The sequence below is a fragment of the Hippichthys cyanospilos genome, chromosome 7, assembly GCF_059441005.1.
Source record: "Hippichthys cyanospilos isolate Australia breed blue-spotted pipefish chromosome 7, RoL_Hcya_1.0, whole genome shotgun sequence".
NCBI lineage: Eukaryota > Metazoa > Chordata > Actinopteri > Syngnathiformes > Syngnathidae > Hippichthys > Hippichthys cyanospilos.
Window position 1 is genome coordinate 9,180,707 of NC_142375.1, and position 27,782 is coordinate 9,208,488.

Genomic DNA, 27,782 nt, shown 5'->3' on the forward strand with positions numbered 1-27,782 from the left:
TTTAATTAAGATTTTTGCCCGGTACCCCCGCTTGTCTTTTTGTTTAAGTATGGTTTAGTTCTGTAAAGCATCATTCTTGTCTCGCTTCTCATGCCTCCCTGCTTTTTCTTCCACAAGTACAACCAAGCACTTCTGTGATAACATAACTCTCAACTGCGGGATACTGCAAGCAAATACATTCTGCAAATAAAGTTGACAGCTGCTAGACTGATTTGAAGACCAAGGTGACAGACAGGATCTGCAGCAGCTTTTACATATTCTTTGTTTCTTTACCCAGTTTTAATCGCACCACTAGATGAGTGGTGTAGCAAATGAAAAGTTGTGGTTCATCGCCACTGTCACATTGTATCACAGTGTGGTATCCTTGTGTCACTCATTTGCTACCAAAACACTACAGGGACTCTCTTTCAAACTGTAAAAGTATCTTTATCATGCATTTTATTGGAAACAAGGCAAACAATACGCAGGTATTGTGAGGTTAACAATTATACTAAAATCATTAGAAAGATATTTTTCTTTTACAAACCAGCCAAACAAAACTGTCAAAATCATCAATGAACAAACTTCACTAAGTGCGGATCACAAAATGCAGTTAGTAATACATAGTTCATCTGTTAGGTAGAATTTGATCAAGTTACATTCATGTGTAAACAATAATATAATGACTCGCTGTCCATCTCTCCATTGCATCTTTGCAGCATGCCACTGCAGGACTTGGAGGTAGACCCTTACTATGCTGGTTCAAACACAACACTTACATAGAAAATAATTTGACCAAACCTTTCCCTAATGACTGCAACCCTGTATACTTTTTGGCCAAAACATCAAGATGAATGGAGCATGATAAGAGGTGTTTCTTCATCCTTTATACATCAATATACAGGTACTACTCAGAAAATTTGAATATCCTGAAAAGGTTCTATTTGTGCAACTCAATTTAAAAGGTGAATTTGACATGTTAAATAAACAAACGTTTTATTATGCTTTAAGCAAGTTAAAAGTTTTATTTCTTTGGATGACTGTTAAACCTACAAAACTGAAGCTTTTCACAGTACCGTATTGTAATTTTTGGGGTTTGTGGATTTGTGGTTTTAATAAGATGAAAATCTTGATCAGCAGTTACAACAAGGGAATGCTTGATATGTCAATTGCGTGTAATGGCTCAATAACATTTGTTGGTTTAATCTTTAATGTTAAATTGCCAAATTAAAACCACTTTTCCTTGATATTCTACAACAGCTTCAATATGTGCAAAAAAAAACCTACTTTTATGATTCCCACACTATCTCACTTTGGGCAATTTTTTCTGCCGTTTTACTATAATAATTGCTCAATTTAGGGCACTTGTGACAAAATACTTAAGCGATAGCTACATTTGACCTTAATAATATACACAGATTGCAGGCAAACACACACCAAAAAATGTTTTAGTGCAGATGTTGAGGAAAAAAAATGAAAACTCAGAAAACAGCATCAAACACTCAAATGTCATACGATCTTTCACATGGAAAAGGCATGTCATAGTTTGGGATTTGGACTGTAAAGACTGGTTACAAGTTAAATATTGTACATCTTGGTTCTTTTCACACACACGAGTGAAAAATTGTATCATGGTATGATATTTTGGGACATCTTTACATAGACCTGTCTTATTAAGTTACACTATTTGCGTTGTCAATGACATGTCAGTGGGCAAAGGTTTGTAAATCGCACCCTATGCATAAAAATGGGTGATATAATAATGCAAAAAAAAAGTTGTATAAGGAAATTGTTATGCATCAGCAACAGAATCATTACATAAAACAGTAACTCAAAGAAATGCCAACTAAATTTTCCAGAACCAAAACATATGAAAAATCATTTGCCCTCTTCTTGAATTGTGTGTTTTTCAAATATTCATCACTCGCAAAGGTTTCTTTTCATCAAACCTATATTAATAGTACACGGACACATTGATGTGACCTACTTTTGGGGGTGTAGATGGGGTTACAGACCGGTGTGCAATCAATAAATGGCTGCTGCGCATTCACATAACCAGTTGCGCACAGGCCAAAACGAAAAGCTGAGCGTTGTCGTGTTTCCTCCATTTACCGGCTACTATCGCTCTTACAGCTCTTGGGTTACCAAACTTAAAAATAATTGCCCCCCGAACCTATTAGTAAGAACCTAACAGTGCCTCAAACATTTGCGATAACTGGCGATGAGTCTTTCATACCGCTGAAGAGGAACTGTGGCCCGCTCTTCTTTGAAGAATTGTTTCAACTACCATACTGGTACGTTTTTTTGCATGATCTGCAAATTTAAGGTCACACCACAGAATCTCAATTGCATTTAAATCCAGGCTTTGACTTTAAATTTGTTCTTTTTTAGCCTTTCTGAGGTGGACTTGCTGCTGTGTTTCAGATCAATGTCCTGCTGCATGATCCAAGGTCAGAATTCATTTTTCTGTTACACACAGCAAGTCTTCCTGTTCTGGAGGATGCAAAGCAGCCCCAGAACATCACACTACCACCACCATGCTTTACTGCTGCCTTCATGTTCTTTTTAATGAATGCATTGCCGCTTTTATGCCAGATAAACAGGCTGCACACCTTCCAAAAAAGTTCAACAGTCGACAGTTTCTCTAAAAGACTTCAATGTGGTTTTTGGCAAATGTGAGATGAGCCTCTGTGTTTCTTTGTCACAGCAGTGATGTTCACCCGGGAATCCTCTCATGAATTCTATTTTTGGCTAGTGTCTTGCTTATAGAGGAGTCATAAACACTGACCTTAACTGAGGGCCAGCGAGGCCTGCAATTCTTTGGAAGTTCTTCTTGGTTCTTTTGTGACCTAAAGGATAAGTCGTCATCGCACTTGTGGAGTAATCTTCGTTGGTCGACCATGGAAGGTTTGCCACTGTTCCGAGTAGTGTAATGGCTCTGTTGGTGGTTTGCTGAAACCCTAGAGTCTTGGAAATGTTGTAACCTTTACCAGACTGACAGTATTGCATTGCTTTTTTTACTTTGGTTTGTCTAACAGATTACATTTAGGTGATTAAACAATTAAACTATTTCATAATTAAAAAATGATTACTCATGTAAACAGATTATAAGCAACATATCCCATTCCTGAAGCCAAAATAAATGGTCTTTTATACTATGTCATTTTGTATTACTCCATACAAAAAAAATATCAGACAACATACATTATAAATCGTGCTTTAGAGACTGCATCTTATATATCGTTGTGTAGTCTCAATGTGAGATCGAAAGTCGTCCTTTGCGAGTGATAAATATTACAAAGACACAGAAAGTAGGAAGGGGACATATGCTTTTCACAACTCTGTATTTCTGCACTAAAAGTACATGTCAAAATTTTGTTTGTTTCAGAGGGCTTCAGGATAGGTCTGACAAACAAATACTTTTAAGAAGATGCTTTTAGTGATGTTAATTATCCACTGGTGTGTGGGGACCCTGTGACTTTCTCTGCTACCTGTAAACTCTCTGAGAGTCCATGTGATTCATCCGGAGCGACTTCATGCTTTGAGTCCAACGGTGCACTGGAAGATGCCTGTGCTCCAGATGTAAGAGATGAATCTGTCTGAAGAACCGCAGGACTCTTCTGGTCAGCCATTGGGCTGGTGAGACCCAGGCTGGTCAGAGCATCCAGGGTGCCATCGGGGTCCACCATCATATCAATCACTGGCCAAGGAGAACAAATATTCAAAAGTATTTAATATGATGTCAAATAGCATTGGCAATAACCTCAACATACTGTGATGCCATCAATAAGCTGTCAACTAATTAATCACATTTTTCTTCCCTTTATTAACTTCAATTAATCATGTTTTTCAACAGTAATGCTTTGGAATTAACTTAAAATCATCAAATAAAACACCCATATTTGGTTTCAGCCTATTGTAATAGCTTTTTTTGAACCTTTAGTATGATGCTTTTCCTGTGAAATATTGTACAACCAGAGAAAAACTTCAGAATCTTACATTGCAAAGTGCACAAAATTGATCATTTTTCCTTGAGTCATTGAGCATATTAACTGAGTTCATCTTTATTTTATTGCTTGATACAATTTTAATGAATCTCCAAAGTTAATGCATTACCTTTGACTGCCATAACTGCTAAATATTACTAACTACCCAAACGTCAAGTATTGCAATATACATCTTTTTTGTTTATAAAAGAATTTAGTCATGTGAAAGTGTTAGACAGTTGTGTTCAACGCTTTCTCATATCATACACATTGCTAAACCAAACTATTCAAATTTGTTGGGACTAAATATGAATAAGTGCTGTCATAGAAATGTCAAATTAATTAGATTCTTACCTAGCAGTTGTCTTTCCACTCTCTTTAGGTCTTGAATGATAGTGGAAATCTCCTGGTAAACAACAACAAATGTGAACTCTCGTGAAGGTTGGATGATCTTGCATGCAAAACGGTCCAATTGTTGTCCACGTTTGCGCATATGTGCACCCTCGTCCATGCTTTGTTTACGAGGCCTGGACTAGGACGGCCACATTTCCTGTTTGTCATTTAGTGTAGCTTTAGTTCTGAGGAGTAAAACTCTCAAGCTCTGCTTTTCTCCCGTCTCTTAAATGGGAATTTAATACAGCGTTCAAAGGAATGTTGTGCCCAATCTGTCTAAATATATTCTGTCAACATTTTGTATGACTGCCTCAAAAAGTAATCCAATTTTGTGTTTACTATTAGAGGGAACAGATTTTCTACTGAATGGCATTAATTCCATTCAGTGAAAGGCAATTGGATTATTCATGTAAACAGATTATAAAAAAACATCCCATTGCAGAAGCCATGATAAATTGCCTTTTATACTATGTCAGTTTGTATTAATCCATACCACAGTAATACCAGACAACATACATTAAACTGTCTTACTGTCTCGTCAGTGCGATAGTGGTTGTCTGTATATAGAATTAGAGCAATACTATTTTTTTCAAACCGCTCACAATTGAAACAGAACTAAGTTAAGAATGGATGAATGAAACAACAAAGCATGTAATAGAATTGGTTTTGCCATTTTCTTTTGGAGGAGATATGACAATTCTTGGCAAAAAATATGGAAACACCAGTCTTCAGGGATGTTCAACTGACTGTGAATCAACATCTTTTACAACACTGCGTGATGATTTACCTTAAAGTGACAATACATATTTAGACCATTATTTATTTTGAAAAACCACTGTACATTTTAATGAGATTTAAATAAATGCCTTTAGATAAATCATCCAACCAACATTTTTTTTTAGCTTGCGTGCTACGATTTATTAAAACCAATGGCAAATTGTGTTATTATTCTTGCTCTCTTGGCGCATACCTCAAAGTATGGTCTCTCTGTGATGCCGGTGTGTGTGTTGCATTCAGGTAAAACCAGTAAACTGCAATTCTAAGTAATCCATGAAGTCACTGTAAGAAAGATGATAATCCTCTCTGTTGTTCCAATTGACATTCTTGTGTTGAATCCATGATTCGTGTCAGTCCACTTGGCGAAACAGCTCTCCAAGGTGTGATCACACAGAACTAATCTGATGCAAAAGTTATTTTGGGGTATGAGCAGTTACAGGGTGATTACCACATTTTTTTCCTCAGAATTGAGTGATTCCATCATTTGCTCCTTCTGATCGGTCTAGTGAAGTCACCGTGACTGACTAGCACATTTTTGTTCTTTATTTCTGGTGGTGTTTCTTAAAGGCAGAAAGTTGCCATTTGAAATGACTTTAGTTTTGTGTCATGTCTGTGAGCTGCCTTTCTTTTTTTAAATACCAAATTAAACAACTGCATGAACATCCTCTAAGGCTGTGATTCCACACTTTTTGCCAGTTGTTGTATAACTGAATTGTCAGCACACAGGATTCTCACCTTGTTGGAACTTTTCAACAGCAAGGAGTCATGCTCTGCCTGAAGTTTGCTCTCAATCTCTTCCCATTTGCGGTCTTTATCCTTGAAAAGGATCCTTTGGAGTGAGAAACAGTAAAAATGGATAAAAGCAAAATACAAATATATTTTTAAGATAAGCCCTTCCCTCTGGGTTATTCAGTACCACAAATCCGTTAAGCCTAAATTACTTTTGCTAAGTGTACAATTTAGTAAGAATGCTTGTGAGTTGCTGCAGGGTGTTGATGTCATCCTAATGTGTCACACAATGGTCAAGCTGGCCTAGTTTCAGCAAATAAAGACTATCAAAGGCAATGACAAACAAAAAAAAGCATCAAGGTTTAATATATTCCTTTCCTGCTCTTACAGTTTTTTCTCATGAAATCATTTTCTACAATAGCTTTAAAAATTGGACAAGATGATTGGATGGTTGTAATGCAGGATGAAGCTCACCTGATTTTGTTGGCTGTTTTGTCGACGGATTGCCTTATTCTATTAGAGAGTTGATTCACAGATGGTAGAAGTAAACTATCCAGCATTGCCTGATTGAAGAAAACATGTTTTCTTTAAATATGACAAAATTATCAAGCTAAGTGTGGGAAGTTTAAAATGAGATGATACGGCCACTTGAAAGTACGCATAATTTTAAACATTATAATAGCATTATGCAGCATGAAATGTTGATGACATTTTTGCATGCATTTAGGGAGTCCTGTGCTTGTTCAAACTCATTTACTACCAGCCAACGTGGATATTTGACATTGACAATATGTAAGTGGCAGAGAAAAAGCTAAAATACTCTTGAAGACAAAATACATTTTAGTACTGTAAGCGGGTTTCACCAGAAGTAGTGCATGGGGACGGTGAATTATTTTTGTATTCAAAGAGGTTCTCACTTCGTCTCGGTTCCACGTTTGTCGACGGATGGATCGAGATCCCTGTAAACTGGAGGCCTTTGGTCTCATTTCAACTGACTTCCCATTTGCTTCCTGGGCGCTGCTATGATCTGTGGAGGGACCCCCTTGGTCCAAGCTGTCATCACACTCTTCCAGCTGTAACAGAATACAATATTCAGCTTGTTCCAATTATTTGAAGGTGTTGATTGATTTTGCATACAAACAAAATCCACAATTTTGTAATATAATGCTCGGCTGTTTGGATAGTACCACGACTCCGGGGTCAGTCCCTGCAGGGCTCACAGAGTCAATCTCTCCGGCTACATCATGAATCTCTCTTGCAAGCATTGCTAGGTCTTTAGCAAGGTCCTGGCTAATCCTGTTGAGCAAATATGAATACCAAAAGTCACTTTTTTAACTTCAAACAATCTTCATATTTCATAATCGGAACACTTATACGGAAAGATTGCTCAAGCGGATGAAAATGATAGGTAGCAAAACGAAACTTTGGAGTTTGGTAAAGACTATGTCGTTAACCTCACATGAGGACAAGTTGTGTGGAGGACTGTAATGATAGAGGAAAAACACACTACAAGTGAAGTAAAGCAAATTAAGCATTCGGAGACTTCTTGTTTTTAACTTCTACTGATTTTCATGTCCTGTGACCTTCATTATTAACATTATTACAACATTAAAAAAGTGTAAACGTGAGATACCGGCAGTTCATCTGTGACACAATTCATTGTTGCTTTTTTGTCGTATGAATTTGTTGTACATTGAGGCTACCTTTTAACTTGCTTGTAACACTTGTATGGCAGATTACTAACAAACATATTCTCTGTTGGATTAGTAGATTTTGATCCTTGACAATTATTTATATTCCCATTACCAGCAAACGTGTCCGTCTCGAACACCACACTGCACACAGGTCATTATTTTGAAGTTATTATTATTATGGAAGGTAAAAAAAACCCAACATGACAATTGCAAATTTTCCCATTTCAAGTATTTTTCTATTTGCTAACTGCCAGAATGATAAGAGAAGGACATTTTGTCTTTTACACTCATTTTTGATTACTTTTACAAACAGGGACTGCATCACTCTAAACATCTCCAAAGTATTGTTTGACCTACTTGAGAATTCCTAGTGGTTCCTGCACTCCGGATCAAAGAAAACAACTGTGTCCCTCTCTTGATGATGTCACTTTACGTCCTCGCACCAACGCCACATCACTTCCCTTATTGCTTGTGCATGCTAAACGCACGCCCACATTATCCCAGCACCTGCTTTCGCTTACATTTTTGCACCGGAGTTGGGCAGAAGAAATTTGTAATTTTGTTGGCCAAGTAAACAACAACTTATTTCTTTATTAGTCACAAGGTTTTACTGTAGAGAATGTCAAAGTGGCGAAAATAGGTGCTTGGCTACAAACCTTTTGTGAGTTTAATCGGTCTTCACTGAAACTCTTCACAAGAAATGGTTTAAAATTCATTTGTGTGAGCAGCAAGCGTAGTGCATGGTGAGCCAGTACCAGAGTGGGTTTGCTGTAATTACAATTGAAAGCTGGCACCCAATGGAGGTTCTAAAGCTGTAAGAAAGCTGTAATATGAGCAATAATGCAGTAACGTTAACCTAGCTGTATAGAAACAGCATATTCATGCTGTATAAAGACTGCCACTTGACAGGTCGTTCTAGTTCTGCAACGAAATTTTTCAGGGCTCTCCTCCTGAAGTATTATTTATATATAAGTTTGAGTTTCTTGATGATGACGCCATGTCTTTGAAAGCTTCTGCAATGTTTATTGGATGACATACCTGGCAATTTCCTCACTGTGTGCTGTCCAGTCTCTCATATAGTCATCCTGATCCCTAGACTCTGCATTCAGGCCTGCAGAATTAGGAGCAGTTGGCCCGGATCCTCCTAGCTGCGCCACTCGTGTGGATGGAACTGGCCGTGCCTGTTTGGACATATGGCGGTTGGAACCGTACTCGTCTTCTGAAGTGGAGGCATACTCTACAGGCACACGCCGCCATCGAGTGCTGGCTATGGAGAAAAAAAGAGAAAGATTAGACAATGCTTGAGGATTGAAACGGTTGTTGATTTGATTAATAAAAGTAAACAGGTTTAGTATTGTGATTGAAATAATGAATTCGATTCATAGTTAAAATTCTTTTTTTTCTTTTGTTAAAATGTGCTAATCAAGGTTTGGCCTAAAAAATACAGGCAAAGCAACTAGCTGTGACTGCAGCTAAAGTTGAGTGAACCAACAAAGGCACTAACGTAGCAAGGCATAGCCAAGTTCTTCGGAAAATTATACTTAAGAACACGCCACGTATGAGCAAATCCGAGACTGACAAGATGGACGATGTTTTATTATGTTTACTTTCTTTTTATTTGGTAATTAGAAAAGAAAAAAGCACCATTCCACCTGATGTTTGGATTAAAGATTACAATCAGCAATCAAGACTAGTCTCAAATACAACAGATGCTAAATGTTTACAAGTGAATTCCTTCAAGAAAATAAATGACTGAAGCCACATTTTTACTATTGAATATCAATCTTTTGATCCGTCACATTAATAAAAGCTATCAAAGTTTTTGAAAAAAAATGGATTGAACTGAGTTGAGGGTTTCTCTCAAATATTAAAGTATGACTCAAATGGGGTTATTTCCATTATTTAATTGAAGATCTTAATCTTTTAACTATTGAATATCAATCTTTTGATCCGTCACATTAATAAAATCTATCAAAGTTTTTGAAAAAAAATGGATTGAACTAGTTGAGGGTTTCTCTCAGATATTAAAGTATGACTCAAATGGGGTTATTTCCATTATTTAATTGAAGATCTTAATCTTAAACCTTTTGGCAGCACTAAATAATGACTAAAAATGACAATTTCTACAAAAGCAGAGGAATCCGTGGACGTTAGACATCACATTGATATTTTCCATTAACAAATACCTGCTGGTGTGGCCTGTCCATATGAGGAAGTGGCTTTATTTTTGTCAGGGAGCTTGGAAGCACTGTTGGCCCTGGCTCTAGGCCCACATAGAGAGGTCACATTAGACCCTCTTAATCCGTGTCTAATTGCATAATCACCTATAGTGCTTCTAGCTCCCAATCCTCTATTCCTGGTCACGGTGGCTTCAGAGTCACTCTGGGCAGAAGGAGAACCAACTCTCGGTCTCCTTGGCTGAGCCAAAGCCTCTATCCTAGACATTCCTCTTTTTGCCAGGCCTGTCCTAGATGTGGAACTTGTTGTCGAGGCTTCAGAGGCCACAGACATCCTGTCTAAATCCGCAGGTTCCGTGTCGGTCGAGTCGCCAAGTCGGGCTCTTCGCAGTATGGATGCCCTTGTGGGCCTTGGCTTGGGTACACTTGTGGTTTTACTGGCCGGAAGAGAGGCAGGGGCTTGGTTGATCTTAGCCCTACTGGACTTGGTGCTGGCCCCCACTGTTGTGCTTCCTGTTTGGGTTCGGGCCCGTGAACCTCTAGGTTCCTGTGTGGTAGGCTGGCTATCAGAAAGAAGTGAGTTCGAATTGACGTCATCATCTGTGAGATCCAGCGAAGTGGACGGCTGCTGAAGACCTTGTGTTCTGGTCTTAACCCTCTTGTCCTGTGTGTCTCGACCAGCAGCTGGGCCTTTGCTGTTTGAGCACACAACGGTTCTCTCTTTTTGCTGCCCTACAAGAATTCGCCGTTTTTGAACCATCTTCCTTGCTCCATCAGCTTGGCTTACCGTACTAGTTGTGTCAACATCTGACTCCGGTGACATGGACCCTTCGATGGACTGACTTGGCGGGTCACCTTGGTCTGATACAGTGGTCTCTAAAAAAGCTGCCACTGCCTCAGAGTCTTTCTGTAGTGTGTCACTGTCAATGCCAGCCTCCCTGCTCGGGGGTCTGCTACCTGTGAGTCCATCAATGCGGGGAATCAGCTCAATGGGTACATTGGAGCTTGGTTTCTCCACAGTAAAACTCTCTTGTCTCAAAAAGGGTTTCCCACTATCTCTAATCTTCTCTTCCTTTTTCCTCCTCTGCACTTCCTCTTTTCGTCTTTCTCCACTCGTCTTTGGGCGAGGAGGCAGCTTTGCCATTGCACCTGGCTGACATGTTCTTCCATAACTGCTGCCCTGCGACTTGGCTGGTGAAGAGCGACTGGGGCTGCCATGAGCAGGCTTATTTCCACCCTCTGCTATTTTACCTTCTCGGTGCTCCTTCTCTTGCGGTTCAGTGTCCTGTTTCTCTCCCATATCTGTGTGCATACCAGAACTTGGGGTCCTCCTCCCTTGAGTAACTTCCTCATCGGGCACTTGAGGCAGAGTTCTTCTTTTATGTTCTCTTTGACCATATGAAGCAAAGGAATGGCTGGATTCACTTATGTCTGCTGAAAAATAAAATGCAGCATTTGTAACATCAGATCTCAAATGAGTGTTTTTGGTGTGTGTGCAGTGCTTGAAAAAAACAAATGCATTTCATGTTATTTGTATTTTCTCTTCTATAGCTTTTTAGTACCTTTATCAGTAACTAAACTGTGACTCTCTCCACCAGATCCTTCAGGGTCTGTCCGAATGTGGCTGGCAGCAAGGACGGCCCACTGTGAGACCCAGCGAGGACCACCTACCACCAGTTCCTCAGGCAGTACCTGGAAAAAAAAGAATGGAAAATATATTAAACAGGATTCTATGGCACATTTTAGTTGGGAATCATAATGTGAGTTGTGTGCAGATCATCACTAAAACAGATTCATTTGTATCATCGATTTGAGTTATACTAAATCAACAAAACTGTTCAGATTATTATTTATTTTAAACTTGGAGTTATGTAACTATGGGTTATGTATATGTGATAAACAAACGGGCACGTCACAGTTCAGAGGTTCAATTCCAGTTCCAGCTTTCCTGTCAGGAGTTTATATGTTATCTCTGTGTCGGTGTGGGTTTTCTCCAGATACTTCGCTTTCTGTCTACTTTCCCAAAATCATGCAAGGTAAGTATATTTGACACTCCCAATTGCCCATTCATCAGTCAAGACAATGGATGCATGACAAACCAACAAATAACCATACATAAAATATAGGACTACTCACATTAAATGAGTGTTTGACAAATTATGTACTTAAAAAAACATCCCCCATAAAATTGTGACAACGTTTTTTTTTAACTTAATTGGTCAGTATGTAAAATTGGTAAGTAAAATGACTGAGACAATGTGGCTGCACAAGTGTGCACACCCTATTAAAACTTGGGATACAGCTGTGTTCAGAATGAACCAGTCACAATTACACTCTTGTTATATTATGGTTGTCCATTAAAGTGCCTCTGTTTCACCTCAAATAATTTTCAGGTGCTCTATTTTCAGCTTTTTGTGACATTTTAGTTCTTTATAGTTGAGATTTGAAGGTTGTATGCTAACACTGGCATTTGGAGCTATTAACTCGTCAGCTTGTTTAGGTCCCCATTCAGGTGAAGAAAATACATCCTTAAAGGATGATGCTGCCACCACCATAGCTCGCTGCTGGTTTGTTGGTGTTGATGATGAGCTACTAGTGTTGTACTTATAACTCCGATATTGCACCTCTGTTTCCGTGAAGCCATGTTTTCCTCTATCTCGAGCACCAGATTTATGAGAAGGAAGGTTTTCATTTAGGTCTGCACTCCTCACTGTAGAAACAGCTTCTAGTTCATCTACACCAAACACCTGAAATATACAAATGACAGGAAAACATTTACAGTGAACATGTTCAAATGAATGAGATGCTGTGTTTCTTCCTTTGCACCTTGTCAATCATTTGTCGAGCTTCCTCTTCTTCATGATCTCCGTTTTCCAGCTCAATGGTGTATGTTCCTCTGTCACTGTAATCATCTCCATGTTGATAGCACGCATCGTGGCTACTTTGTTGATGCGGCGCAGCGGTGCGTTGCCTTTCATAGCTAACTGACACTTTTGTACTTGAAGACCTACGGCGGCGTGCTGGACTTTCCTCCTCTGCAAAGAGCCCCTCAGGCACATTTGCGCGCCCTTCCCTGATCTTCATTCCTGCTCCGCCCCAAAGCCCCATAGAGCGCTCCTCCAGAGCGGCAGCCCTGCGTTGTTCTCCAAGTGCGTTCTCTGAGTCACTTTGCGTGCCATCCTCATGTTTGCTGTCTGGCATAGAAGAATGGCAAATAAGAATGAACTGAGGACAAGGTTGTTTAACTCAAGCGGTGGTAAACAGTACCTTTAAGACTCCTCAAATGAACAGGTACATCGCTTTTCACACTTTCTCCACCGTCTTCCGCAACCGTTTCTTTGACCGTCAAAGGCAGCTCATTCTGGGCCAGCCAGTCAGCGACTTTCACCTCTGCTGCCACCATGGCTGTCTGAAGTGGACTCAGCTCCTCTCCCACTCCCCGTTTTGGACGCGGCCTTGTGTCCAAGCCCAACTTCGCCACTCGATCTTTGACCGTCACTTTGCCTGACGCTCCGGGATCAAATTCTATGGTGTAGGATGCGTGACCGTGGACAGGCTCTGCAGCAGATGACATAGCGGCCTCTTGATCTCTAGATGTGGCCTCACCACTTGCTTTACCTTCTAAGGGAGCATCTTTGGTTGGGATTTCAAAGTAACTTGGCTCCTGGGTAGAGGACATTTGCAGGGCTGACTTGGGCATTTCTGCACTCTTCTTTGTGTCTGTCACACAAAGCACAATGGCATTGTGGTTTATACGTAACACTTGAAAAACCTGGTCATATTGTGAAATTTTTTTCAAGATAAAATGAAACGAAAAATTGCACTTTTGAATCTGGTAAAACACAAGTGACAGAACTGAGAACCTGCGACTTCTGAGCGTGATGTGCTAACCACTCTTCACCGTGCCGCCTACTCCTTCTCAGGCAAAATTAACGTTTGGGCCACTTTGTATACCTGTTTGAGCTTTTTCACGATTCCTATCAGAATTCTTTTCCTCAGGCCTTCCCGACTGATCATCAGTGTCTCCATCACCCCACCAGGCAGGCTGTCCATAAAGAGGTGTTCCCCTGTGCAAAACTGTTACGTCTAGAAAGAGAAAAAAAAAAGACCATCATGACTTTATTGGGTGAAGGAGCAACATGACAAAAAAGAACAGAAGGACATGTATCGGTACAAGCAGTTAACTTCAATTTACACATAAGGCGTACCGTATTATAAGACGCACAATATTTTTTTTTGAGAAATAAAAGGATTTTAAGTGTGCCCTATAGGAGGAACAATATGGTACAAACAAAAAACTGAAATGAGTGAAACTGATGTGGAAAACATACTGTAGGCATTGTTAACACCATCACAAGAAAGTTAAATCATTGCAAAAACTCAGCAGACTTTGTTGTAGCAGCTAACCTGCCAACTTTTCTTCTACCCGATTGGGCTCCGGGGGTTTAGAAGAGGCTGACCCAGACGCCGGTGCAGGAGCCTCGGAGGGTTTCTCCTCTGACTTTGATGATTCGCCCTCCAGAGGCCTTCTCTGGCTGAGCTGAAGCTGGCTGCTAAACTTCTCATGCTGAAAGCAGCAGGATGAGAGGAGACAGGTCAAACAAAAATCTGAGTGTTTGGACATGTTAATATTTTATGTATTTTTTGGTTAAAGAATGTACAGAACAATCTGCCACTTGTACCTGGATATTTCAGTGAGGAACAGTAAAAGCCTTGCACCATTATTACTTACTAAAATTAATATATTTTAGTATTGTATAGTTCTGGTACTGGATGTTAATAGTAATGTGACCACTGAGTGTACCATCCTTGTATCCTTTGAACTCTGCCATAGTATGCATGAAGTTCAGTCCCAAAGCAGGCATCGCCTAATTCATTTCACTTAAAAAGATAGAAACACAATATTTTTTTTGCTACAGGAGGAGTTGTATGTGATTTTTTCACCTAGGGGGGGAGTCTCACCTTAAGAGCCTCTTCAGGTATGTGCAGCTCTCCACGAACAACAGTGAACAAGTTTGTATGTGGGACAAGTCAAGGTGAAAGTATGTCATGGTGAGAATCACGTAGTGATAGTCTAATCCAGGGGTCGGCAACCTTTAACATTCAAAGAGCCATTTTGACAAAGTTTCCACGGATAAGACAACACTGTGTGTTAGCACCCTTTGCTATCTGAGGTTGTACCACGTTATTTTCATTAAAAGAAGCAAGCAGATCGAACCAACGTCCGAATCCATCTGTGTTCACAAACGTAAGCATTAAGGTGAGATTTATTCTTTGTCGAGAATTCTTCAAGCGCTCCAATTTGTATTATTTAATTACCTGCATTATCTTATTTTGAAATATCCGCTTTTAATCTGGAAAGGTGAGCTGTATTTTCTGTTCACGTTCTCCGTTTGTCATTTAGGTTTTAGCAGTGTTTGTGTCAGCCAAATTGTTACCTTCTTCGTTTCAAGAAAATAACTCGGAGACTGACTCAACATGTGAATTTATTCCGTGTTAAGAATTCAAGCGATTTTATTGTTCAGTTAGAAATGTCTTTAAAAATGTGTGGCTTTAATTTGGAAGGCTGCACTATATTCCTGTTTGCTGTTTTTACCTTCCCAAAACCGATTGGCTGTCTTGCGTCACGCTTTGTGTCCTCTCGCACCGAACACGTACCGTAAATGTCGCCCTATCACCCAATCACACAAACTTCTTTGACTGCAATTCAAATGCATGGCTTGTTACGCCGTCCACGTAGTCGATCTGAACCAAGTATTTTTTTATTTTCCCAAACCACGGAGAGCCACAACATAAGGATGAAAAAGCCGCAGGTTGCTGACCCCGGTCTAATCTAAAAAAGTGTAGTGTTGTTCAAATGCACTAGCCTTCTATTCTGCCACCAAACAGAAGATTGAAGAACAGACTCAAAGGATATCATAACCGAACCGCAGTTTGTCATCCATCTTCAGTGTGACATACATTTGCTCCTGTACTCGAACATCATTGACAAAGGTCTGCAAAAGGCAAAAATGTGGTTGAGCCAATGGTACTGGAGGATGTAATTTTAAATAATATGTACTAAGAAATCATAAAATAATCTACAGTCTAAACTTTGTCCATGGTAACATAAAGACATCTTTTGACTAAAAATGTCTTTATGTTTGTCTGTATTTCATCATTCCTAAAGTATATCGATTTTTAAATAAAAGGTGAACAAAATCAAATGACTGGAAAAGTTATGCTCATCTCCAGTAAATAATATCACACCGGGACATTCAGTAAAACAGTAATTTACCCCATTTAAGCTGCCCAGGTCCTTCACTTTGTGTTCATCTGTCTCCGCCTCGTAGTTGATGACAGCATGTTGTTTGTCCACACTGCGGGACTAAATCACATACAATCCAGGCATTCAACTGTTAGTCAAGATAATCTCTGTCCAATTAAAATACAAGGAGCACGGCGCATCATAGTGTGGCTAATCTGTACCTGCAGCATGAGTTCACAGTCATCCCTCCCCACGAAAATCATCTCTCTGGGGAGACGATGACGTGTCCCACCGCCGCTCACTAGGAACCAAGACGTCAGACTCATAGTTCCCTTTCAAGATCGCCGTTGACCCTTAATGCATCCTCCTGAAAAGGAAAAGATTTGGAAGTTGAATCTACACTCCACATCACAACACGCCTATTCTACTAAATAATTCCCAGTATGAGAGTTGTGTGTGTCCTATTTTGCCTGAGATGTTTTATTTTTACAGAAAAAAATAGTGGTAACCATGTATGCCTCCCATTTCCGAGGTTTTACGTTTGAATCTCATTGTTTGCCTTCCTGTCTGAGGTCTGTACGTTCTTGTTGTGTCATTTATTCATTTTCTAGAGCCACTTATCCTCACTAGGGTTGCTGGCTTGCTGATGCATATCCCGGCAGTTTTTGGGCAGTAAGAGATGTGAACCCTGAACTGGTTGTTAGCCTATTTTAAAAATCAGATATGAAAAAAGAAATCACAAGCAGTTGAGTTTGGAAAGACTACTAAAGTGATACATTTGAACAGCTGAAAAGTAAGACTTGAACGTTGAGCCGAAACAGAGCAAGTCAACCAAGCAAACATTTGTACACATGGTCCACAGTGAGGTCGGCTGTCTTTCTTCTAAACCCTCAGCTGTGCTCTCCTTGATGCTCTCCTATGAACAGCATGCTTTAAGTACGACAGCCTCTATTTTGACTCGAACTATCGCCTGAACTGCCAGAACGCTGCAATAGCGTCATGAACACCCAGGCCTTGTGCTGACTCATGGCTGGATTCATGAGCAATATCCAAGTTTGTCCATAAAGCATCTGTGCCTGAATTTAGAGTATCATCTTGGTTGCCTGGGTCCTTAGAGGCTTGGTGGGAGGGGGGGCGACAGTGGTCTACTTACCCCCTTTAGATGCTTGAGTGCACATCCATGCCGAGATGTTCAGAAACTCTCCTCTGAAGATGACAAAACATCAACTAGGCATGCAGGGGGAGGCAGCTGATCGCTAGCCAGCCAATGACAACGCCTGAAAATTAGCCCAGTTAGGCCCTGTTTCACAAGGAGCCATGCAACAATTCGCGGAGAATAATTCGACGTTCATCACGTCGTGTCATTGCTATTTATACGAGTGTTAGTATTTAACACGAGCGTTGATTGCGGTGTTTATTCCGAATGCTGCCCTAATCTGCAGTATTGATCCTGGTACAGTTAACCGCTCTGTTTTACACTTGATCTTTGAGGTAAATGCAGCCTCGTTCCAAGTATGGTCCAAACATCACGTATTTTTAAACAGGAATTATTCGTCAGCAAATGTTGTCTAGAGGTGTTGACACAATATTGTCCTGCTATAGTCGACACACAAGCTAGCTCTCTCAAAAGGGGCGTACGCAGCGATGCTCATCTAACCGCATCCCTTTGGAGAAACTAAACGAGTCACTCGCATCAGGACCAGGACACCTTGGTTGCAAACACAAAAGACGGAGCTACCAATTTACTCACCTGCTGCTGCTAGTATGATCACCATCCGATACGCTCTTGATTTATGGTTTGTGCTTCTTTCACTGTGCTGGTCGCCAAGCCCAGTAACGTTACAATGTCTTCGCCTCACGGTGGCGCCGTGTGCTCATGTTGGACAACACGCTACATGGCTACTTAACACCACAGTAGAAAGACAAGTAGTCTGTTTCAAACTACCTCCCTTGTCATCAGTCAACTTTGGTGTTAGGGCATTTCTTATTCTTTACATTTGTTTCAAATCAAAGGAGAACATACATTACGGATTGCGAATTAAGTACGGTGCGTTTGAATGGCGTTTTGATTAGGCAGCCTAACTGCTGGGAAACACATTACACAAATCGTTATTGAAAAAACATCTACAGTTACAATATGATATATAAAACTTCCATAATACATGATATATAGCAATTTTTATTTTTATATGTATTTTTATTATTAAACAAAACAAAACATAACTAGGAAGTTAAACAACTTCCCAGTTTTGTACACTAGATAGCGCCAAAGCATCAGGCTTCTTATGTGGACGCGAGTGAAGCTCAATTATCCAATTAATTCTAGCGTTCAACAAATAACATATATTATAAACGGGCGGAACAGGTACGGCTGTATATAGCCTTTTATGCATTTTTCCCCCACTACGGAAGGACGTTTCATTTTAATTTTAGATTGACTCTCTCTCTCTCTCTCTCTCTCTCTCTCTCTCTCTCTCTCTCTCCGAGTGTATCATTTAGGTAGCCGAGCCATATTTATATGTATATACTGTATTAATGTACAGTATGTATGTAATGTATGTTATATGTTCTATGAGGGCTGTCAAAACGAAAAGTTAACTGGAGATTAATTTAAATTCTTTACAGCATTCATTATTGACTGCAGTTTTACCTGCAGACAAATTTAGAGAAATAGTGGCAGGAAGATGGACAAACATAGACTATAGGTATCTTTAATTTAATATGTACTTATTTACTTGGTGGAGAAATCTCATGTAGTTTGCCTAATTTATGTAGCATATTAGCTGTACATCTTTGTCGCATCATCTCATAGTAAAATACACTTCTCAAGATCCCTACATGGGACTGCGCAAATCACCCCAGCTGGAATGTGCTGCTTGCGGGCACAACTGAAACTAGAAGTGAGAAGTCTTCTATGAACAGAACAACGTCTGTAAAGCTAAGTCTGTTTCAATGGTTTTGTTCAACAGTTGTGTTTTACAGGAAAATAATTCAAAGAAAGCTATTAAAACTGTCCTTGATTCAAAATATACTTACTACTTCATGATTTTGCATCAATTCCAAGATTTTATAGTATTAAATATCTGATAGAAGCTTGGTAAAAAACGACTAGGAGCAGAAATAGAAAAATGTGACTAATTGTGACTAATTATGTAAAATTGTGTGATTATTTACTATGGGTTAAAGTTTTTGACTTGACATCACAAATATATATATATATATATATATATATATATATATATATATATATATATATATATATATATATATATATATATATATATATATATATATATATATATATATATATATATATATGTATGTATGTAGTGATGTCAATTTTTGATTCATAGTTGCAACTAATGTCATAAAGTTACACATATATTTTAATTTAAAATATTTTTTTTTACCATGAACATTTAGTACAACCATAATAATAAACATTTTGCATAATTAAATGCTTTTGTTGTGGTTGTCAGAAACAGCAAAGATTTAATAGATATTATTTTGAAGAGTTTTGCTTAAGTTGTTGCCAATGTATTTTTCTCTTTAACTCATTCAACGCCAGGGACGCATTTTCACACTGTTTTTAAAGAGCCCAGACATTCAGTCCCAGTTACTTAAGTATCGATTTAATGCTTAAGTATCTGGAAATTAACATCCTTAAAGATCTTAAGTATTGATGTAATATTTATCTGGGATTTATTCTCTGGACACTTAAAAAATGTAATTTTTTAATTAGAGTTCCATTATTTAATGCCAAGGTATTTTCAATACTTGAATAAACCAGTTCAGTTTGAATTCCATTGAACACCACTGCAAACTGTAATATAACTAATATCTATCAAAATTGTTTTCAGCAGTGCGACTTTGGGCACATTAGAACCGTGCACTTCCTAAACTAAAAAGCCATTTTAAATATGAATGAAATATATGCACATTTGTTTTTAATTGAACCAATGTGCATCCCAGTACCTTAAGAAAAGTAATGCATTTCATTTAAATATTGACTCTGTTCTGCTTTGTCTTCTTGGCAGTTACTTATTGCCATATTGTACAGTATACTTAAATCATATCTGGATGGTTTGTTTCTATTTGTAAGTTCAGCAAGCCCCCATTTACTGCTCTGCTATAAAAGTGCATGTTCTGCCACTGGCCTTTGTTAAGCTTTGAGCTTGCATCATCATAACAAATTTATGTGTACCTTACATACTGTATGCCATGACCATAAATAATTATTTATTTCCATAATGACAAATACATGTCTCAGGAAGGTCCCAAATGTTTGTATAATGACCTCATACTGTACACATGCAGTCCTCTTACATAAACAAGGCACCTCATGACCATGAAGGAAACATATTGTTGTCAAGTTACAATCAGGCTACACTTTGAGATGCAAATATTCTCCAATAGTGGAGGCTCGGTGGTGTGCTGGTTAACACGTCTGCCTCAAAGTTAAGGGACCCGAGCTCGAATCCAGCTGGCTCTGACCTTTCTGTGTGGAGTTAACATGTTCTCCGCCAGCCTGTGTGGGATCTCTCTGGGCTCTTCGGCTTCCTCCCACACTCCAAAAACATGCCCGGCAGGTTTAGTGGACATACTAAATTGTCCTGAGGTGTGATCGGGTGCATTGATGGTTGTTTGTCTCTGTGTGCCCTGCAATTGCCTGGCAACCAGTTCAGGGTGTCCCTCATCTACTGCCCGAAGTCAGCTGGAATAGGCACCAGCAAGCCTCCGACCCTTGTGAAGATAGCAGATGGATCTTCTCACTTTACACTGCAAAATAGTCTCCTACTTGTAGTTTTCAAATAGAGGTAGTAATACCCCTGGATAGACAACATGGGGGCACTTCCAGGAGGTACGGAAACTAATTAACAGGGTTTCTGCAGGTATTGGCAAATCAAATTCAATGCTTTTTAATGCTGTGGCAGGAATAGTACATTTTTTTTTCCACATTAGGAAGAGATTAATTGAAACGATGGATGTTGGTTGCATGTGCATGTCTTGTTTGGCCCTCTCTCTGTGCTAAGAGGCGGGGGAGCTCTGTTCCGGTCAGACATGACAGAAGTGACAAGTATTGATCATCACATTGTTCAAGTCAAGGCCCTTTGAGGCCCAGACGTGGGCATTTTACACATTTTTGCTGATCACTCTTTCACTATAAGCTGGTGTCCTGTTTCTGTCTTCACTTCGCCACCAGCTGAGATGGGAATTTTACAAATTTTTGCTGGTCTGTCATTTGCCAGCAAAATAGGAGTCAGCCAGTGACGGACCGACGGACATCCCATTTGTCCCCGACACGTGAGCTAGGAATGAGTCAAATTGAGTGTGGAGTGCACTCCCTGGCTCTTTGGGTTCTCTGTGTCCGGGAAAACTTTGGCAACATTTACATGCAATCAATATTCGGGTTAATGTTGGTTTATGGTAAATTTCTGAAACATTTGGAATATCTTAATTAACATGCTTTAGCAAAAGGGATTATGTTATTGCGTTACCGCAATTCTGCAATGTAATGATAATGACAACGCACAAATAAACATCATTTCTGCTTCTTACTTATACAGTAGAATGCATTTTTTTGAGTTCGCTCACTACTGTAATAAGGTAATTGTTTTTCTCTTCGTTCTTAAAGTGAGGCGTTTTGTAGCGTTTGAATTTGGCCCTATTTGTTCACCCCGCTGATCAATGTCAATGTGGGTGGTTTTTCCTCTCCCTATAGTGAGCATTGGTGGCTCATTCATTCAAATCACATCTGAAAAGCAAAATGACACAAAGATCTCCTCATACCTAATTTGAAACAGAGCTTTTTAATTTAGGATTGAGCAAGATTGTATACACTTAATAACACCATGACTGTGGACCGAACAACAAACATTGACCATGGCTTGGCATGATGTTGATGCAAGCATCTATATACAGAACAGTGGGAAGCGGGGTGTCCCCGACCTTCTGCCTGAAGTCAGCTGGGATGAGCACCAGCAAGCCTCGACCCATGTGAGGAGAAGCGGCTCTAGAATATAGATGGATGGATGTTATATTCATATATTAGACTACAGTACTTCTATTTTATGTAAATACAATGTTACAACAATACAACGATGGATGAAAACCTAATTCAATCTACGTCATTGCTTTGACCTTATGTGGTCGTCATTTGCCAGAAAATCGGGCATCCAGACTGTCTGACAATCACTGAAAATTATTATCAAGTCACAATCTTGTGTGTGTGTGTGTGTGTGTGTGTGTGTGTGTGTGAGAGAGAGAGAGTGTGTTAAAATAAAACTGTTAATTGAAGATTTAGGCAAACTTTTGAGATTTAATTGATCTTTTCAAGATGGACAAACAAATACAAATAAGGTGTTGGTTTTCTTTCCTTTATGTTTTTCCCCCACACTCTTGGGTACTAGCATAGGTAGTATAGCCATTAGGGCATTGCTGAACCTATAAAAAAAAACTATTTATTGGTGACTCAATACTTATAAAGAGTACAAAATGTCTTAAGCATGTTGGAGCGTGACAAGGACAAAAAAAGGTATACAGTTTTAGTAGTATAGCACAACATGAAGCTCTTTTTTTAAAGAGGGGAAATACTTGCATATTTGTGCAATACTTGCACTGCATATATCTGTAAATCTTTGTTAAAGATTTTTAATGCAGTTACAAGAGCAGTACATTTTTCTCTTCAAATTAGGAACAAATGCATTGGAACATGAAGAAAAATACAATATTGCTGTATTGTGCTAAATGTCTCTTTTGTAAAATGTATGCCTTTTGTTAAGTTTCATACAAATGCGTCATGAAAGAAATACAACGGAGGATGTTACATGATCTGTGTTCAGGAGTTGCTGACTAAAATATGCCTAGAGATACCACAATGCAAATGTAGTGTCACGTTATTAAATCATCCACAGATGACTAATGACTCGAGTTCAGCCATTACAAGGACTACTTGTCTGAAAAAACGCAAGGGATATTAAAAAAAATGATTGAGAAACAATGTCTCAGAAGTCTTTACTTCAGCTCCCCCTGTGTGGGTGTCATCGGAGTAGCCCCCCTTCCGTTTCTATAGGTAGTCCGCAACAATCAGTGTCCATTGGTTTATAGCGGCTGCCCCCTCCCACCGGCCGCCTTGGCCCTGCCCACGTTTCCGAGGTCTCACTTTGGTTTATCTCCTGGCGTTCAAGTTCGCAGGAACGTCACGTCCGCACTTGAACTTGCAGCTCAGGGTTTGGGAGGGCATGAGGGGGTGGAGGAGGAGGAGGGGGGTCTTCTCTCACTGCATGCGCCCTCCATCATCATCATCATCATCACCCTCATCATCATCATCGCCGCCACTCTCCGGTTGCGCTAAAAGTCATGAGGATCTCCACGCTGCCCGCAGCGCGTTATTGCCCCTCGCCCGCGTGCGTGTGATCCGTCCACCTCACTTTTGCATGTTTTGAGCCTTTCACCCGCGCGGCTCGTGATTCTCGCGGACATCAGACGCATCCATGAGGAAATTTTCACTTGGAGTCTACCTGGATTTCCCAATGTGAGCTCCGCCGAGAAGCCGCCACTCCAGCCGACATGTCTCGCCGCAAGCAAGGCAAACCCCAGCACTTGAGCAAACGGGACTTTTCGCGTAAGTAAATGCGTGGTTTTGTTTCTGTTCGTGGGTCGACTTATTTTTAGTGGATGGGGACTTCCTTGATCGTTTTGAATAGTAAGACTGTCCTGTGTGGGGGAACTCTCACTACGGGGAGCGCAGAGGAGCGTTTTAGAAACAGTGGGCTTTAATGCAAACGCCTCAAAACAACGCGGCGGAGAGGTTCAACTTAACTTGGTGGTGTCACGGAGCCCTCCAGATTCCTTTTGCCATTAAAGGGCATGCATAGGTTTGGTCACCGCAGACCTTTGCTTAACAAGGCTGCATCAAGTGGATAAGTTACCAGCTTGCAATGTAAACAAATATATAGCCTAACCACCAGCGTTCTGAATCGCGCTGTCAGTTTTCTTTGCGAGGTTAGCGGCTGTTTGGTCAGGAAGTGGTGTTTACATGCACACTTGGCCGCCCGCTTGCCGTAAAGACCTCGTGTGCGCTGTTACCTGGAAAGGCATATAGTTAAGGGTAAACTGATCACACATGATCACGTACGCGCTTTTCAGTTGTGTTCAACGCGTTTAAAGGGCGCCATTTACATTGTGCATTAAGTCACCTACAAATTCAAAGTTAAGACTCCCTTTATGGCCATTTTGTTTGTTTGTTTGTTTGTTTCGAATACACTGCGACGTCGACGCTGCAATGTCGCGTTTTAACTTTACCAGGATACGTCCAGAAATGCGTTTAAAGGGTCACTATTTTCCTACCAAAAAGAGGAACAGTGCTTAAGATGCCCTTTATGCGAGCCTAATTGTATGGCTACGGAACCAAGTTTTTGCTCAGTACAGTAATATGCATTCTTCATAGGAATTCATATGTTCCTCTTTTTTGTTGTCTTTCTTAAATCTGATGTAAATGTTCCCCCGCTTCTTCTGTATCGGCTGAAACCAATTATGCTATCGCAGAAGCAACTGCATTCATTCTCTGTGTGATACAACCGTGTGATACAACCGGATTTGCCAGTTGGGGGCGTACTATGATTGCGCTGCTGTCAAGCACCTATGAACTTGAACTTGCTCCACTTCAGCGCATGTACAGTACCTTAACCAAGCCAGTGTAGCTTATCGTTAAATCTTTTTTTTTTTTTAGTGTGTGTTAAAATCAGACTCACTCGTGCATAGAGATGTAATAATACGTAATACAAGCATAATGGTTGGGGAATAGGAACCGATGTACTCCAAGGCCCGTGTTATTTCACACGATCCCTTTAAAAAACATTTACATTACTATATTTAAAATCTCATCTCAATTATCTCATCAAACACATTCAAATTTTATATGTGATCCTTGAAGATTGAATTATGGTTACATTTTAATAACATAGTTCTCATACCTTAATGATATTGACTTGACCCATTGAGTGGGCAATGAGCACATGCGGTATTTCTATTACTTAATTGCACTCTTCCGAGTTTTATCCCTGGACCTGGCACCTTGGTTGTTTTAATATATTTGTTTTAGCATCATTTGTTTTGCTTTATGTATTTCCACATTTTTACAGATGTATTTCTAGTTATTTTTTTAAAACAATTTAACCTTGCAAGTATACACTTTATCAAATTTAGTATCACAAACAGTACCTCATGAAGTTACATGACCACGTATTTCTTAAATCAATCAAATGCCAAATGGTAGTGACAGCCTTTTGCTTATTTGATCTCTCTTAAACCACTTATTTTTTTTACAACATTCCATTCTGCACATCCGCCTTACTACACATACCCAGACCACTTTAAATTCTGTTGTGTCATTTGAAAAAGATAAAATTTTAGTTTTCAAAGTTATTCGCAACACTCTTGCTTGGTATCAAAAATGAGATTATTTGGTTTTGAAGGAAAACCATTCTCCTTAACCCTGCCTCACACACACCGGCGATGTCCGTGGCGTAAGCTGGCTAAGATAAGCTTCAGCAAAAGAGTGCCAAATTCTCTCATCTTTAATGTAGTCGAACATACAGGTATAGCAGGGCCTATCTTGCATAGTCCCCCATCACCTTCTCTTCTGACCTGACATGGAATTAAAGGTTGAACCGGCGGCAAGAATTTCATCACATCTTATCTCAACATCCCAGTTGGAACATCCAATGTCATTTACTATGTGGCTGGATAAATTCTCTCTCTCTCGTTCTGTCTCTGTTGGTACTTCAGGGACGTACTCCACATCCAACCCGTCCATGTCTAACCATGGTTCACAAGATCCCAGCACTTTTAACAAAATGGGGTCCAATCATCTTGAACTCAAATTAGAATCTATTTTTTGATCCTCAGAGGTGTTAGGTTCATTAAAAAGTGAGATTGGCAGCACAATAAAGAAGGTCAAGCAACTATGTCGTCTGTCTGCCTCTCTCCTGCAAGATGAGTGTTTCTTTCTTTCTTTCTTTCTTTCTTTCTTTCTTTCTTTCTTTCTTTCTTTCTTTCTTTCTTTCTTTCTTTCTCTTTCAAATAACGGTCTATAGACTCTACATAAGTTGCACATTGTTTTTTAATCTTACTGAACAGCAACTCACTTGTTGTTTCCCCTCCCGCCCCAGCTGAGCCGCCATCAGGTGGTATACCAGAAGAAGACTGTCAGGAGTCCCCCAGGCTGGATGTTGCTCAGGGCGAACCCCTAAAAGGGGACCAGGACCTGCTGACCTGCGGCCAGTGCCAGTCCCGCTTTCCCTTGGCTGACATCCTTCTGTTCATTGAACACAAACGGAGGCAGTGCCACGGGAGTCTGTGTACCGACAAGCCCCTCGACAGGCCGCCGTCCTCGCCTCTCTCCTCGCCCCTCTCTACGTCATCCTCGCACTCAAGGAACCACCACCCACGTCGGGTATGCCACCCTGTGGAGGTGGCCGTTCAGGTGTCGCCGCGGGACGAGGATTGTTTATCTACACCCTTGCAAGGAATAATCCCCAAGCAGGAGAATATTGCAGGTAAACACAAATGTCTGCCATGCAAGAGTTAACGCAACAGCTATGGGAGTCTCGTTTGGGTGGTATGTCAAGTATCTGCTGCTTCATTTAAGGCCTTTGAATGTCCTTCAGTAGGAGCCCTGAACTCTCATAAAGACCAACCATCTTTACAATTATCGCAAGGAACGGAAACGTTTTCAGTGAAAAACGCCGCACGCAGTCAAACAAAGACACAGATTATGTAAAGAAAAAATGGATCACAGATGTGCATAGATCCGTTGCCCTCATGCAATGGTGAGCGATGCCTCTGTCTCCCTCCCAACATTGTTCCACTCTACGTCTCGTGCTTCTTCAAACATGTGCCAAGAAAAGTCCGCCACTATTTTAAAGTTACTGAAAATCTTTCTTAAAATGGATTTTCAAAGAAAATTGTTCATTTTAAAAGACACGGGCTTTAATATCTGCTTGTCTTGTGATTTAAGTGATGAAGGTCTTGTTAATGCTTCTGGTTGGTTTATTGGCAGTCCACTGGGACTACACGGGCCTGTTGTGATAAACAAGCGTGACTCCCTTATGACTGGCTCTACATGGCGGGGTTTGATTTTGACCAGCAAAGCTTATTCTGATCTTTATAAATTTCCCTAATTTCGTGTGCCAGTTTGGCCACGTTGACTGGGATAGGGTAGTTTAATTTGAAGCCAATTCAAGCTCAATGTGCAGAGAGCAGCACTTGACAATGAAAGCTACTGTCCTCTATTAGTTAGAGCTGCGGCTCTGCAGATGGCAAGTCTCTTTGCAGTTGTTAGCTAGTTAGCCCTCTTCCCATACAGAGTGACCACTGTTCATTAGTGTGCAGTTTGCTAAACATCTGCCCTCTGTGTGAGTGCGCACACACATGCACACGAATGCAAGCACTAACGCACATAATGCGCGCACACACTTGCATGCACACACGCAAACACACATGTGGTCACACACACACTCGAAGCTCACTTGCCTCTTGGCCTTGTCAGCTGCTCGAATATGCTTTTCTTTGCTTATTTAGATCCTCATGCAACACAATTCACATGATGTCGCAGGGTCAGGAGCTGGCGTTCAGGGCAGAAATTTATTTATAGCCCTCATGATCTAGATGCTCTGCAAGAGACACACTGCCTGGGTTGATTACTTTAATTAGGGTCTAAACTGCATTCTGCTGGATAAAAGTCATTTCAAAGTGTGAACCATGTTGAGTAAGGTCTGATAAAGTACGAAAAGCTTTA

General features: G+C 40.1%; 2 protein-coding genes and 1 long non-coding RNA gene across 3 annotated transcripts in view; 2 read left to right on the forward strand and 1 right to left on the reverse strand.

Annotated features, from left to right (window-relative positions):
• Positions 1-12,413, forward strand: part of LOC148420948 (uncharacterized) — a 26,719-nt gene extending 14,306 nt beyond the window's left edge. Inside the window, exon 3 of the long non-coding RNA XR_015866192.1 lies at positions 11,334-12,413. This is a non-coding gene — a long non-coding RNA (uncharacterized LOC148420948). The remainder of the gene's footprint in view (positions 1-11,333) is intronic.
• Positions 406-16,310, reverse strand: cep170ab (centrosomal protein 170Ab). Its single transcript, XM_088419978.1, has 18 exons — positions 16,204-16,310; positions 16,013-16,102; positions 15,653-15,731; positions 14,698-14,756; positions 14,143-14,302; positions 13,690-13,821; positions 13,003-13,455; positions 12,562-12,929; positions 12,360-12,482; positions 11,298-11,427; positions 9,745-11,169; positions 8,597-8,825; positions 7,052-7,160; positions 6,782-6,937; positions 6,339-6,427; positions 5,871-5,964; positions 4,320-4,371; positions 406-3,679 (listed from the first exon to the last, which is right to left on the reverse strand). Exons 1-18 carry the CDS (start codon positions 16,306-16,308, stop codon positions 3,429-3,431), a joined length of 4,104 nt encoding a protein of 1,367 aa, XP_088276104.1. The 5' UTR covers positions 16,309-16,310; the 3' UTR covers positions 406-3,428.
• Positions 16,311-23,253: 6,943 nt separating this feature from the next.
• bcl11ab (BCL11 transcription factor A b) overlaps positions 23,254-27,782 on the forward strand; it is a 38,541-nt gene continuing 34,012 nt past the window's right edge. Inside the window, exons 1-2 of the mRNA XM_088420440.1 lie at positions 23,254-23,606; positions 26,155-26,541. Coding sequence (XP_088276566.1) covers positions 23,552-23,606; positions 26,155-26,541 — 442 coding nt within the window. The 5' untranslated portion in view covers positions 23,254-23,551. The remainder of the gene's footprint in view (positions 23,607-26,154; positions 26,542-27,782) is intronic.